General features: G+C 41.0%; 2 protein-coding genes across 4 annotated transcripts in view; both read left to right on the plus strand.

Annotated features, from left to right (window-relative positions):
- The first annotated feature begins 5858 nt into the window (after positions 1-5858).
- Positions 5859-11102, plus strand: rtca (RNA 3'-terminal phosphate cyclase). The gene is made up of 11 exons (XM_084910456.1): positions 5859-6013; positions 6168-6268; positions 6776-6919; positions 7052-7175; positions 7758-7816; positions 7901-8042; positions 9357-9478; positions 9723-9781; positions 10000-10094; positions 10168-10272; positions 10452-11102. The coding sequence occupies exons 1-11, from the start codon at positions 5963-5965 to the stop codon at positions 10548-10550; spliced, it is 1101 nt and encodes a 366-aa protein (XP_084766582.1). The 5' UTR covers positions 5859-5962; the 3' UTR covers positions 10551-11102.
- A 96-nt stretch (positions 11103-11198) lies between these two features.
- Positions 11199-15566, plus strand: part of cdc14ab (cell division cycle 14Ab) — a 38309-nt gene continuing 33941 nt past the window's right edge. For all 3 annotated transcript variants that reach the window (XM_084910444.1, XM_084910445.1, XM_084910448.1), the window contains exon 1: positions 11199-13089. In XM_084910444.1, the coding sequence (XP_084766570.1) occupies positions 12939-13089 (151 nt within the window). In that variant the 5' untranslated portion in view covers positions 11199-12938. The remainder of the gene's footprint in view (positions 13090-15566) is intronic.

A 15566-nucleotide genomic window follows, 5' to 3' on the forward strand; every position in this document is an offset into this window, starting at 1 on the left:
AATATGAGTCAAATAATGGCCTTTGAGGAACTTGTGACAGTTACTGCTGCTGTTTATCTGACAGACACTGCAGAGTCCAGGGTCGTCCGATTTAAAAATGCCACTTAATTAGAATGGTTTTAAAAATAACATGGGTCAGTGTGGCCCCACTGCTCAACAGTCTCTGCTTGCATATGTGATGAGACATGTCATTGAAGGCATTTGTACTACAACCAAGTCATTTTAACCTGATATTAGCATTTATTATTAACTTGAGGTGACACAAATATCAAACATTTGAAAGATTGATGCAAAAAAGTCATATTCAGAGTAAAACTTCCAGCTCTGAGTCAGCCGACACCCGTCAGACCCTTGACTGAAGGTCGGAGTGACCTTGAACGTCAATAAACTACGTTAAATTAGAGGTGGCCCTACCCTTAAACACAAGAACATTTATAACCAATACGTCATTAAAAGAGAGGCAGGCCCTTGCTTCGACCAATGGGAGCGCGGGAGAGAAACACGTGAGTGGAGCTGTGACACCCCCTCACCTGAAGCCAGAGGTCTGAGAGATAGTGATGGGATTTACGGCTCTTTTTAGAGAACCGGCTCTTTTGGCTCGGCTCACTAAAAAGAGCCGGCTCTTTCGGCTCCGAACCGGCTCTTCAGGTTGTTTTGTTGCTTTAATTAATTAATTATCAACAACAATATAAAATTATGCACAAAAGGAATTAGTAATGTAAAAAAAACCGTGGTTTTGTTTATGTATGTTTATATATAAATATTTATGGGGGCCCCTAGAGACGAAACACGTACAAACTCCAAAACACATTTCTAGCGTTGACTGAACTTCCAAAACAGAGCTACCTAGATCACTTAAATTACACAATCGAAAGCATGTCTATTGTTTTTGTATTAATACACAAACACTCATATATATATTTAAATAATTTAAAAAAAAACTTCATTAATCTGTTACTACCACACACCCAATCTGATTGTTGGTACTTCCTGGCTTGTGTAGCCACTAGGTAACAAAAGCTCAACGCGGCCCCTAGCATCCTGGAGCACTTCCGTTGTGTTTTGGAGTTTGTTCGTGTTTTGGAGTTTGTTCGTGCTTTGGAGTTTGTTCGTGTTTTGGAGTTTGTTCGTGCTTTGTCTCTAGGGGACACTGTAAATATACTTTTATTTATTCACTCCACATAAAATGTAATAAATAAATTATAAAATACAAAAACCAACTATTTACATTTCATACATTTCAACTTTTAACTACTTAAATTTTCAGCCTTTTCCTTTTAAACAAATTAAAGTGAAACAACACAAAACACTGCAAACCACAACACAGTAAAATATAAACTAAAATATGGGGGGGGAAGGGAAAAAAAAAAAAAAGAATGCCCAGATCTTAATTAAGGGAAAGGTTGGCATTTAAAAATGTTAATATCACACTCAACTGACTGCGTTTTATCTTCCCATTGCACTGATGGGTGGACAGTTCTCAGGTGCCTGTGCATGTTGTTTGTGGAGCCGGCTCTATATGATATCCTTTTCTTGTAGACTCTACACTCTGCCTTTGCTTTGTCAATAAGATTTAAAACGGTTCCAGACTTTGCTTCTTTTCTTGGTGTCACTCATTTTCTTTACTATACCTTTCCAGTGTGACGGTGTTGTCTCTTGTTGTTGCTCCCTACTCTCTTTCTTTCCCTCTCCCTCCTGCTCTTGTTGTGTGCTACTGCTGTTGGGAGTGTAACTACCGCCCCGCCCCCTCAGCTCAGCGCTGAGCAGAGGGGGGAGGGGCGCAAACGCAAGGCTCTGTTTGCCGTCTCTGCTCAGCGCAAACACAAGGGTAACTTGCAGCGTGAAGCGAAGAAAAGTGAAAGAGAGGACAGGAGAAAAAAAACCAAACAAAAACACGGCTCCCAATAAGGAGCCGGCTCTAAGAGTCATTTCGTTCGCGACCGACCCATCACTACTGAGAGAGCTCTCGTTTGCCTGACTGAGCTACAGCAAAAGCCTCTCGAGTCTACAAGCGGGACCTGGAGCTCCTTGGAGAGCGGGAAACACAAACAGTTTTAGGGGTTTCTGAGGAAGGGGTTTGATGTTTAGAATCAGTAAGACCTGCGATGTTTCTGGACACTGATTTCTTAGTCCACTAACCGACTGGTAGAGCTGCCACTCCACATCTAAGGTGACGGCAAAGGCCGTCGCCTGCTGGGTAACGTGTTTCAGCCAGGCATGTCCATCAGAAGGGCCGGGGTAGACCCGGGAACAGCTCGATGGCTCCCCGGAGGAGGATGTGTTTAGAGGGAGGTCCGAGCTTCCCTGCTGCTGCCTCAGCCAACCGATACTTTCAGTCGCAGTTTATTAGTGTTTGTTTACTTTGTTGTTAATTTGTCATGTTTTAGTAATACATTGAAGATCTTTTGTAGTAAAATGTTTTCATATCATAGGGCATCACCCATGCACTGAAAGTTAATGTTTTGTATTTGATTTAAAACAACAACAAAAGAAAAACTAAGCTATTTTTTTTTTTTTACTTCTTTGGACATTTATTTATTATTATTATTATTATTATTATTAGAGATAAAAAAAAAAAGCATAAAGAGGGAGAGTAACAATCAGCCACATATTCTTCATGACAGTCCGTTTTTAGCAATAAATTTAGCTCCAGCAGGGTAAACTGCTGGAGCTGGAGCTTTTATATTTTTAATTTACATTTAAACTCTATATTGTGTATATTGTGCATTTTGCTATTTATCGTACTGTTTATTTTAATCTCTGTGTGCAGCGCTTTGTGGCTACCTGTCTATGAAAACTTAATAAATAAACTTTACTTACTTACTTACTTACTTACTTACTTACTTACTTACTTACTTACTTACTTACTTTACTTAAACTTAAATGGAGGAAATCAATCTGAAAACACATTTTCACAAAACAGTGAGCAGCCTGTGATGTAATCTTGGTAATGAGCAAAGAGCTCTGACTGGGGTGTGGCCCATTCCTGCATTTACTTTAGCTTTAGAAAAAGGTTACAAAGTAGCTAAAATCACAGAGGTATGGCATTTCAACAAAGACTGTCCAAATTCCAAGACTCCTCCAAATGCCCAGATTTGAAGGATGGCTCATGTGTATCCCTTGTGGCCCACCCCATCCCAGCATTCATTTTGGGCCATCTCACATGCCCACTCTCTCCATCTTTCCCTGGGGCTGCTTAAGTGGATTAACCTTGTATGCCTTTGTCAAGTAAATGGGACGCAGCATATGCATAGAAACGGCAAAAAAATAAAATAAAAATAAAAATTTCATGTTCTTGGGAAGGCTTTGTGCTGCTGCAATGAATCCGGCCCAAAATGTTCCTTTTCTTTTGGAATGAAGAGATTTGTCACAGGATATTCTTGTTTAAATGACCTGCATAAAACAACAGGGATTGAACACATTGTGGTGAAAATGCACATTTTGTTTTCTATCTTCTTCACAGTGTACTTTCAGCACAGCAGACATCTGATCTCACATTGTTAAGGACAGCGCTGTGAGGTTTTTCATATTCTTGGTGCACCACTCTTTTCCTAAGTACTTATCAGTAGTATTACCAACTTCTCCTTGACCTTAATTATATTTTCATTGAGGTCAAAGAGAAGAGGTTAGGAAAATGAGATGGAGGCTTTTGGAATGCACCCATAGAGCAGATAGAGGAGAACAGTAAGGTGGGTCTGGACTTTAGATGAAAAGGCTGAGGTATGCCAGATTACACAAGAAATGAACTGAAAAATGGGTCTCATGAAGAGTGATGAAGCCACATTTGCAATTTTTGGTTCAAATCTTCATTGACGTTACAGTTACAGTAAAGCTGCCTAGGATAGTAAGAGAGTATAATAAAGGTGCTCATACCAAATCTTGGCTTTCAAGCTCATTACAAACTCTGTTTTTGTTTTATATGTTCATGCATGTTTGCCCATGTTTCAGGCATTTGCTGCACCAGCTTCCCATTGTCCTAGCAAAATGTAAAGAAACAGTGGATGAAGGGGTCAAGACTTCTGTACAGCTTTTCAATAGGACTGAGGTTTGGAGACGGGCTAGGCCACTCAATTACCTTAGTGTGCTTCATTTTTAACCACTCCTTTGTTGCCTCGACGATATGTTTTGAGTCACTGACCAATCTTCAGTGTCCTGGCTGAGAGAGGGAGGTTCTCGTCAAGATTTTATTGTGAAATTGTCTTTGGCAGAAAAAAAAGCCCAAACTACGATGTTTCCACCTCCGTGTTTGATTGTGCAGATGATGTTATATGAGTCACATTTAACCTTTCTCTGCCTCCATACATGGCGGGTGGAGCTGATGTCAAAGAGCTCAATTCTTGTTTCATCTGACTTCAACATTTTCTTCCAATCCTTCTCTGAATTGTTTAGATGTTTACTAGCAAACTTAAGACAGGCCTGTACATGTGCCTTCTTGACCAGGAGGACCTGCAAGATTTCAATCCATTACAATGTAGTGTGTTACCAATGGTGTTCTTGGTGACTGATCCCAACTGCATCAGATCATTAACAAGCAGCACTTATCTCATGATCAGCTTCACCCATGAGGCAAAATTTTGTATGGAGCTTCAGACTGACTGTGAATTATTTTCATTTTATATTGCTTCCATTTCCAAATAATCTCACCAGCAGTTGTCATCTTCTCACCAAGTTTTTTGTTAATGTTCTTGTAGCTCATTTCAACTTTGTGCAGGTGTACAGTTTGTCCCTGATGTCTCTTAAAGCTCTTTGGTCTTGACCATAGTGGTGGAGCATTTGGAGTAGAAGGAATTGATTCTGTGGACAGGTGTGGTTTATACACAGAATAGTAAACTAGAAGAAATTATTTATTAGTTATACATGATTATTATGTAAAGTTATATATAAAAATTCATATTACAGTTTAAAGGTTGGTGATCCAGAGTGTACCCCGCCTATGGCAGCTGAACAGACTAGCCCCCAAGCTGGATGGCTGTTCAACATGAACTTTTCTTACTAAATGGTCATTAAGAAATACAATTGCAGTAAAAGAACATGACCTGGACTGAGTCCAAATCCAATCTGTTCCAGGATGAATTGGAAAACCAACTATGAGCCAACATCAGTGCTAGGCCTCAGCAATGCTCTTCTATCTAAGTTGGAATATTTGATGTGTTTTGAGTTTTTAGCCACATTAAACAAGGTGGCCAAAAAATAGAGCTAAAAGCATCCTTACTTTTAGCTTCCTTCACAAACTTTAAAGACATTTTTATGGTTTGAAGAAACTGAAAATTCCTAGAAAATACTTCGAAAGGAACTGAGGAGAGTTAATGGCTGGAAAATGTTGTATTCCATAAACTACTGATAAAATATTTTAGTAACTAAACAAAATCATGTTTTCTACTCCACCACTTGGAGGAAAGAAAAAAAAACTGTTTTAGTGTGGTCACTTTTTTTTTCCATTTTAGTTTGAAAGTTAATGGAAGATGAAGAAGTGTAGGGAGAAGGAGTAGAGAAGACGCAATCATTTTACGTCTCATATTAAGGTGCACTGGGCTAAATTATACACCATGCATTTTAGGGAAACATTGTGATAAAAAATGTAAGTACTGTGGGGGTGCTGAGAGTAGAGCATGTAATATTATACTGTCAGGAGTATGAGAAAGAAAGAAGACAACTGATTCAAAACCCAAATAGAATGAAACTGAAACTAGATTTAATTTGTTTACTTAGAAATAACCCAGGAAGTAAAAGTTATCAGGTCATAATTAGGTATCTTAGACAAACCCATTTGTACAATAGGATCCAATCCTGAAGTGTCATTCTGGTTCCCACGCCATACAAGTTGGTGGCGGTAATGCACCAATTCGTTCTTTGTCAACCGCTGATAAAGACCAAGAAGAAGAAGAACAACCACAAGGGAAAAGTACGGGAAGCTGGAGTTGAGCTGAGCAACAGCATCCGAGTAAAAAATTCTTTGTTTTGAATGAAGATGGACTCTGAGGCTGTGGAGATAGACGGCAGCGCGATGGAAGGAGTGAGTACTCACTTTATGTTGGGGAGGTGATCACATGAAAAGCTGCCGGCTTTCCCCGCCGCTAATGTGCTAGCACAATGCTAGCGCGGCGGACAGCAGGCGGTTTTTAGCTCGCTGATGTCGCTTCTGTTTCCCCTTCATTTGCTCTGTGCAGGGCGGACAGATCCTGAGAGTCTCGGCGGCGCTCAGCTGCATCATTGGGTCCTCCATCAAAATCACCAAAATCCGAGCCGGCAGAAGCACGCCGGGTCTGAGGTGAGTTACTAGCTCAGTGCTAGCAGGCTAATGTTAGCCTATTCATTAAAGTTGATGCATCGGTTAACTTAATAAAAGTATTAACAAAAACAACCGATTGTCCGATTTATTTACATTGGTGTTATTTGCTCTACCGTGTGAACACTGATTAGTTAAATACCTCCCGGTTTGTCTGCGTGCTTTTGTTGAGACTCAGCTGATTTAAAAACGCAGCTTCTGTGTGAAAAGAAGACCATCTGTCACCTTCAGCTTCAGTCTGCACAGCACGACTTTTAGCAGCTTCAGCAGAAACCTTCACGACTCTGTGCCGCAGAACTTCCTCGGCTTTTAATCAGTTATCGTAATTAGATTTTATTGATTACTGTTCGGTGCATTTTATTTGCGACGTTTTCGTGTGTATTTCTATTTCGTTCTTAAAAAGTTGGAGGCACAATCCCCCTCAAAGTCCCAGTAAAAGAACAGAGTTCTGAAATTTCAAATGGTAACATTTTGATCAATTGTGTGCAGACCACAGCACCTGACCGGCCTTCAGCTGGTCTCAGATCTGTGTTCTGGCAGTCTTCAAGGAGCCAGCATTGGCTCCACTGACATCAGTCTGACTCCTGGTAAAACCCGGGCTGGGAACTACACGGCTGACACGCAGACTGCAGGGTAAGTCTGACCCACTGACTGCATCGCTTACTAAGTAACCAGCTGCTCTCTGGCAGTAATACAAAAGCTATTGATTGTTTTTGTTTTAAACATTAAACATCTATGTATAATCACTTCTTGTGTGTGTGTCAGGAGTGTGTGTCTCCTGCTGCAGGTTGCTCTGCCTTGTGCTCTTTATGCCGATGCTGCCTCACAGCTGTGTCTGAAGGGAGGAACCAACGCAGAAATGGCTCCTCAGATTGACTACACTATCAAGGTAATCGACATAGACACACCACGGCCCTATAACAGACAAAGCAATCATCATTGGTACCCCAATACCAAGAACAGTCTCCATTTTAATCCAACTCACTGAAGAGTACATTATGTCAGTATGGACCATGATGTTTACCTTTAGAGTGGAAAGAGTCACTTTATTTTGCCTGGACCACTCTGATCCTCCATAGACCGTATTAAAGTTTGATAGAACATAACTTTTTATGCTGTCAGTGGTCATCCACCCAAGTCTAATATTCATTAGATGTTGCTAGAGTTCTATTTGACTTTTAAATCTAGTTATTCAGCAGTAATCTGATGTGGCCTATGAGACAGAAAGTGAAGATCAAATGTGTAGAAAGGGATAAGACAGAGTTTACTGATGGGCTTGTGATATTAGTCAACCAGAGAGAAACTGCGGGTTACCACAGTCTGTTACCCTGCTAACTGACTCAGAGCTTCAGTTAGTGCTTAACTTGATGCACTTCCAGTGAAAGTGAAAGCAGAGAACTTTAAGTGTGTGTTTATAGCGTTTGTTTTTATATTACATTTGATTGTATTTTTTTTTTTTTATTGTCTTCAGGTATTCAAACCCATTGTGGAGAAGTTTGGAGTCCATTTTGACTGTGACATCAGAATGAGGTCAGTGTACCAAGATCTACAGAGTTGAAATGTTACTGGAGTACTTGTGTGTATCTGACCGTGTACTGTGTATTTGTGTATCAGGGGTTTCTACCCTAAAGGTGGAGGTGAGGTCATGGTGACAGTGAATCCAGTCAAAGAGCTGACGCCTGTCACAATGACTGAGAGAGGAAACATCACAAAGATCTATGGTAGAGCTTATGTTGCTGGAGTTCTACCTTTCAAAGTAAAGTTCACACTCACTCACATTACTCATTTTATGGTTTTTACTGCGTCGACTGTTGTGTTTTTGTTTTTCTTGTGTACTGGATTATTTTTCCAGTCTTTCATTAATTTGCCGGTACACAATTTCTTCTTTGTTATTTTTTTTTGTTAATACAGTCACTGCTAATTAACTAGTCTTAGCCACATGCTATGTTTCAGAAAGGATTATTTGTGCTCGTTATTAGCTCGTTGGCTAATAACTTGTCATTCAAAAATGGCTAGCCAATGAATAAGCAGTTTCACAGTGAGGCCTCCTACTAACGTCAGTTTTTTTTTTTTTTTTTTGAAACTCTATTGTGATGACCTTGCTACGTCAATCTTTTATACAGTCTTTCACTTTGTTTATATTGAGCTACACAAAGCTCACGAGGCTTCAGAACAGGATAAGGACTGACATCACCAGCTAGAGTCCAAGATGGCGACTTTAAGCCTTGATTTAAGTCTGTTGCGGACACGGACAGCTGGAGACCCAACAGCCTAGTGTTGGACTTGGTCGTTCGGTCTCCACCTGGCTAAGGAGTGCACTCCACTCCTGAATATATAAACATATCCACTCTTTGCAATGAATTGGCGTTAGGTTTGAGTCCTGTGCAGAACAGCAGTGGGGACAGTGCATAACAGTATAGTTAGCACTTAACTGTCATCTTCCACAACTGCACTGAATTCCTGATGAACAGTGTGCTATTAACCCTTGTACTGTGCAAAGACCCAGAAATGAATCTACCAGCAGTTTATGGGATGCAGATTCTAGTCAGACAATTTTTCAGACCATCATGTGACTCCAGAAATTTTCCGTGTTGTTATCGGGGAATCATTTAGACAATCGTGATGCAAGACAAATTAGCAGTGGTCAGAGTTTTGGAGTATGGGGAGTGCCAGCCTCTCATCGATATCTCAAGTGCAAACAGCACACTGGATGAGTGTCTGGTTGCTTTAGGAGATGCTGCCCTTTCAAACGGTACATGCCAAGATAACATAATATGGCATAAAGATATGGGCAACATATGTGATGCCAGGACAAGTTGTGCCTGGAACATACAGAGAAAATCTGAACCTCTCTGATTTGTTGCCTTCTGTTTAAGAAGAGCCACTGTAGCCAAGGTTGTATGCAGCCAAGGTTTCTGTGGAAATGGATTCACTTTCTTAAACTTAGTTAAGGAACTTTCAAATGAAATGTACTGTCCGGTGCTGCGTAGTCTGTTATTGTAAAACTAAATGTGAAAATGTCAGGTATGCTTTTCTTTATTGAGCTGACTGTAGTTTTTGTTTTCTACAGTTGGCTAAAGACATGTCAGCTGCTGCTGTTCGAACCATCAGGAAGGAAATCAAAGAACTTTACATCAACATCCAGCCACAGCAAGAGAAGGAAAAGGCCCGCGGGAATGGAAATGGAATAATGTAAGCTCTGAACATACGATGCATTCAGCGTTGGCATGCAAGGAAGAAAAAATGTTCTGGAACGTTAGAAAAGAGGAAAAGCATTTGGCCAGAGTCCTGATCGTTTAAAATCCTCAGCATGAAGAGGAGTTCTAGCTTTGTGAAACCTGGTCTAAGAGGCCGTACGCTATGAAGCTCTTGGTTTAAAACTGCCAATGCTTCCCAAAGGATCAGCCCCCTGACTGCTTTTCCACCTCTTTTTCAGAATCATCGCCGAGTCCTCTACAGGTTGCATATTTGCTGGTTCAGCACTGGGAAAGAAAGGTGAGGAGTCACACGAACCAGCAGGTGGCAGCAATGATCCAGTAATGTGATAAATGTTGACACCTCATTGAGAAATGTAATTTATATGAAGTCATTACTTTCCCATGCCCCTCTTTGAAAACACATGCTTTGAATGCTTGTTGGGCTGATGTTCTGAAACAGGTGATGACTTCTTTGACAGTGCAGATGTTCAAGTACATGGGATTTTTGTTTTTCAGGTGTGTATGCAGATAAAGTGGGTATTGAAGCTGCTGAGATGTTGCTGAAAAACATCAGACACAATGGCTGCGTGGACGAATTCCTGCAGGACCAGGTGAGTGTGAGAGAGAGCGACACGCACACACTCTGCGACCTTACTCTGACCTTACTCTGACTCTCCTCTGCAGCTCATTATCTTCATGGCGCTGGCAAAGGGAACGTCTCGGATTCGAACTGGTGCTGTGACACTACACACACAGACAGCAATTCACATCGCAGAGCAGCTGACTCAGGTCAGAAACTCTTACAGCACAAGACTCACCCAATGGTGCCTTTTCTGTTCGCAAGTCACAGTTCCAGTTTTAATATTGCTTCTTTATCTTGTCCCGGTGTCTGACGCAGCACCTCAGGTCATCCTCGGGTCTGAGTCGAGCTCATCAGTCATTAACCTTGTGTGCTGTTGTATTTGCAGGCAAAGTTCACAATAACAAAGTGCGAAGACGAGCTGAGCAGAAACATCACCTACATCATCGAATGTCAAGGCTCAGGAGCGGTGAACCCCAACCTGTAGCAGAACACGCTGTGCACACGCTGACCCCACGCTCGGTAGCTGCTCCTAACGTGGCCGACCCTCTTAGTTTCTGTCTCTCAGGGTTTTTTCCATAAATACTGTAATAAATAAATCTCCTCCTTGTGTTCACATGTTTCTGGCTGTTTTTAACTGCTCCAAGGAAAGATTTCCAATATTTCCCCATGTGCACTTCACTTTCCTGGTTCTTTGGTTGCTCTTTGACTGAAAGCAGATTTGGGATTATGCTTTTTGGTCAGTATCCTTTGTCAAATTTGAGTTTTCTTTGTTCAGAGTTTTGAAATTTGTCATATATCCATAGCCCTGATTGAGATTTTGGCTTTTTGCATGAGAATTGAACCCTCAGCAAAGAAGGGTCTTTGCGATTAAAGGATCAGGACTATTTAACACTTATGTGGAGTGTAGTAGTTAGACTTTTGAGAGGTTTTTTCAGTCCGGTTCAGAAATCAGCATTGCTGATTATCTAACAGTGACCACTACATATGAATTTTTGAGTTGTAATCATAACCTGACCAATAAAATGAATAAACTGTCTTCCAGTTCTATTTTTATATGCATGCTTTGCTCAAGCTCGTCATAAAACTGATTGCAATTCAACTACAGAGTAACCTTCAGTATGATTTCTTAAAAGCAATGGTTTTTGCTTAGGATCTACATTTATTGGAAGCATGCCCACTATGAACTGATGTATCGGGCCTCTACAGATGAGCGTACAGGCTGACTCGGAAGAGATGACTGCTGTGCTTCCTGAACCAAAATAAAATTCATTCAGCAAATGTACGGCATTCCCAGTTTACTGGTCCCACCTACAGGAGATCTGAAATATGGCAAATAGAAGCTTAATACAGATATGGGGATTACAAAGGAGGAAGTTCTCAGTTGGGGTGGTTGTAGAGCAGGTTACCGACTAATGACAGGGTTGGTGGTTTGATCCTGGTGTTCATATGAATAGTAGGAAGCACTTTAATGTAGATGCATGTGTGTGAATGTGATGTTGTATAAAGTGCTATGTAAGAGCCAATCCATTTACAATTAGCCCTGTGCTGTGGCTTTATGTTGTTGTGTAGGAGCTGTGAGTGGAGGTTTATAGATATTTGACCACACACTCCTACTGTTTACATGGTTGTAAGATTTAGGCTCAAGAATTGCAGTTCATATGTAACCACTTTAATTTTGGACTGATGACTTAACCAGTTACTACACACAAACACAGGACATACACCAAGACAAGACACTGAGTCAATTGAAAAAAGTGTTTGTGTTTACTGCATGTTTTGAGGGACGCCTGTGTGGTTGTGTGCAGATCCAGTGTATAAATTGATATAAGAGAGAAAATCAGTCCACCAAAAAGAAAAACAAAGTTCTATCAGTACATCAGAGCTGTTCATGTCTATAAAGTGAGGTACTGTTACGGGCACTGATGAAGTCGTTAATAGGAGGATTTACAGCTGTACGAGGGCCCGTTTTGGCCAAATCAGCAGTGTTTTTTTATTCTGTGTTCAGCAAATATTTTGAATTTTTTTTAAAAATCTTATGTTGTGGTCTGTGGTGTCTTTCTAGTTAAGTTTTATGTCACCCCCAGAACTGGCAGGAGGGGATGACCCTAACTCTTCACACCACCTGTTCCTCAGGTTCCACAGAGTGCTCCACATCCACATTGCCCAGCTCTCTGGACTTTGGGCCATGACTTTCCATGCCTGTTTGGATCTCCCTTTCTTCATGTTTTCAATACTTTTGCCATGTGTCATTTCTCATTATTGCGCATAAATTAAATTATGGACATCTATGGTTTGATTTCTCTCCATGTGTGAATTGGATGGGTTGGTACTGAAAATTTCACTGAAAAACTGGTGAAAATTTCATATCAATAGCACCTTCAGAAATATTTTTACTTAGACAACTGGTGACGTGTTCAAAACGTATGTTACTCACTGTGTATTGTGTGGGTGGTTGAATGGTTAGGTATTGGCAGGGTTTTTAAAATATTTTTGTAGCTTTTCTACCCCATGCAGTTTCTTCCCAAATAGCATCAAAGTTTTTTTGATGTAAAAACTGAATGTGTGCCTATGACTGCGGATTAAATGGGTACCTGGCTCCTGACTATTCTAGACCTGGACTTCCTGTGTCCTATGGTCCTGTTTCCGTGATGTCATTAGTTATTGTGTTGGTTGCCCCTCTAACTCACCTGCGGTAGGTGACATGATGTACAGTGTGCATAGCAGGAAGTCCAGCTCAGAATGTGTGTTGAAACCTGAGGAGGCTGTAAACTCACACCTCTGTCCCCTCTGGAACCAGGGGTAACCCAATCCAGGGCACCTGACACCGCTTTCCTTCAGCTGTACCCTTACAGTCTGTTTGTTCCCCTGCAGCATGGCAGACACCGGGTCCTGGAGGACCCACCAGGTCAACCCTCTGATACTCCAGCCAGGACCCAGACCTGGACAAGGACCGGTACCAGGGCCGGGACCTGGATCAGGATCAGGATCAGCTCCCAACTGTGTGTGGATCTCATTGATCGCAGGTGAGTTTGAAGTCGTCATTGGGATACATACAGATGCTCAATGGACGTTAAAGGACTACTCTGTAATACAAATACAGCAGTAAACTTTACCACAAACTCAGTCTGAGGTCTGAGGAAGGATCATTTCACCTACATTTCACACAGAATAGTTTAAAGAATTTTCTAGAAACTATTTGATTGACTTAGGAAAGACATAGGAAAAACAAAGGAATAGAAACTCCTATTTATTGTAGGGACTCATTATTGTAACTTTAATGACATATTCTTTTTCATATTTATCTATAAATATGACTTTTTATTGACTAAATGAGGCCTAAGCCCCATAACAAACACGTCTCTTGGTCATCTGCTTGAGGATTTGCCATTAATTACAGATAATAGACTCAAAACACCTTGACCTTGGTTACTTTTGTTTATCCAGAAATGCTGATGTCTTGGATTTGGCTGGAGGAAGAAATCTAATTTAAATGAAATTATATTGCATTCAGAATTTCATTATTTACATTGCACTTACATGTTTCACATATTAAACAAATTTTAATATTAGACAAAGATAAAAGCTACCCAAACCTGTGTGAGAGAGTAACTGCTGCCTAAACCTAAAAACTTGCCACCCTTGGCAGCAACAACTGCAGTGAGTCTTTCACATCGTGGTGCTGGATTTTGGCCCACTGTTGCAGAATTGCTTCAACCTCATTGGAGGGTTTTTGAGCATGAGAAGAGCAGAATTTATGTTTCCACCAATTATACCAAGTGATCCAGTTCCTGAAGCAGCAAAGCATCCACAGACCATCGCACTACCACCACCATGTTTAACTGTTGCTGCTATGTGCTTCTTATGAAATGCTGTGTTCGTTTTATGGCAGATGTAACAGCAGTCAAACCTTAAAAAAGTTCATCTTTTGTCTCATCAGTCACAGAACATTTTCCCAACAGTCTTGGGGATCATCAAGATGTTTTCTGGCCAATGTGAGATGAACTGTTGTGTTCTTTTTGCTCAGCAGCAGGTTTCTTCTTGAAACTCACGGTTGCCACTATTGCCCAGTCTCTTTCTTATTGTTGAATTATAAACTCTGTCCTTAACTGAGCCAAGTGAGGTCTGCAGTTCTTTAGATGTTTTGGGTTCTTTTGTGGCCTGGATGAGTCATCAGTGTGCTCTTGGAGCAATTATGCTGAAAACAGAGGATAGAAACAGAGTTGATAATGGCCTAAATTTAAAATGGACCACTGTAATTTGGAGACAGCAACAAAGATGGTGTTGTAAGCTCACCTTGTTCAGACAGCAACAAGGGTGGGCAGTCACCAAGAGATGCCTCAAATAGGGTGAGACCTGTTGCAGTGGTTGATACTGGTTGGTTGATACCACACACCAAAGGTTGCTTCCTGCTCCTGGTTGGCTCTTTTGATTTGGCCATTAGTCTGCAGCTGGAAACCAGATGAGAGTCTAACATTTGGCCCAATGGCAATGCAGAACTCTTTCCAGACTCTCAAGGTGACTTGAGGGCCACTGTCTGAGATGATGACAACAAGTATTCCCTGGAGGCGGATCACATGGTCGATCGGTAGTTGATTCATTTGTAGTGCTGCAGGGAGCTAGAGTAGAGCAATGAAATGAGCAGCTTGGAGATCGATTCTCCAATGACGATGTTAAGTGATAGCAGAGGCAACCCAATGACAAAATCCAGGGACAATGCATATACAGGTGGAGTACAGGTCTAAGGAATCCTGCAGATGGAGAACTTGAAGATTTATTTTGGGCACAAATAAAAAAGGCAGGAAAAAGCAACACGGATGCATTTTGCTTTTCCGTTGCTACAAGAGCACTGCTCCTAAACCGTAAACCTGAGTAGAGGTGTCAAAGAAAACCATCTCTGCTGAGCGTCAAATGGTTGCAAACCTTGGCTAGGTCTACTTTCACCTGTCCACTTTTGATAATGAATCCAAGAAAAGTCACAGATTCAATGCACCTGTCTCATGTTAACACACAGTCTGTTTTCTCATAGTCGTGGTGGTCTATAAAGTTCTTTGAGATGATGAGTATGTCATTTAGGAAGACAAAGATTAACTGGTTCAGAAAGTCCCGAAGCACGTTGCTCGAATCTTGCTCCGTTCAGTTGTGTAAATCCACAAAGAGCAGTAAACCTGTGAGCAGCCTCAGCAGCACGGGTCAACCAATCACAGCCTGAACACAAAGAAAATATACTGGAACCCACATTAGAAATCATTTTGTATTGTGATATTTGCCCCCACGCTGAGCCACCATAGTTATTGTTAACATCCCCGCACCTACCGAACCCCACTTTAACCCCATACTCATTTTTCTGTTTAGGTGTTGAGGAAGACTCACCATCTACAATGTAGGCAACAGCAAATAGAACCGTTTAAAAAAAAATTAATAATTCCCTTTCTTTTAGATTAAAATGTTTGTATTCCAGATAGAAATGTCACATGCTGACTGCCATACACACCCACAAGAT

This window comes from Perissodus microlepis, chromosome 17 (genome assembly GCF_051167445.1).
Source record: "Perissodus microlepis isolate ML-2025 ecotype Zambia chromosome 17, ASM5116744v1, whole genome shotgun sequence".
Classification (NCBI taxonomy): Eukaryota; Metazoa; Chordata; class Actinopteri; order Cichliformes; family Cichlidae; genus Perissodus; species Perissodus microlepis.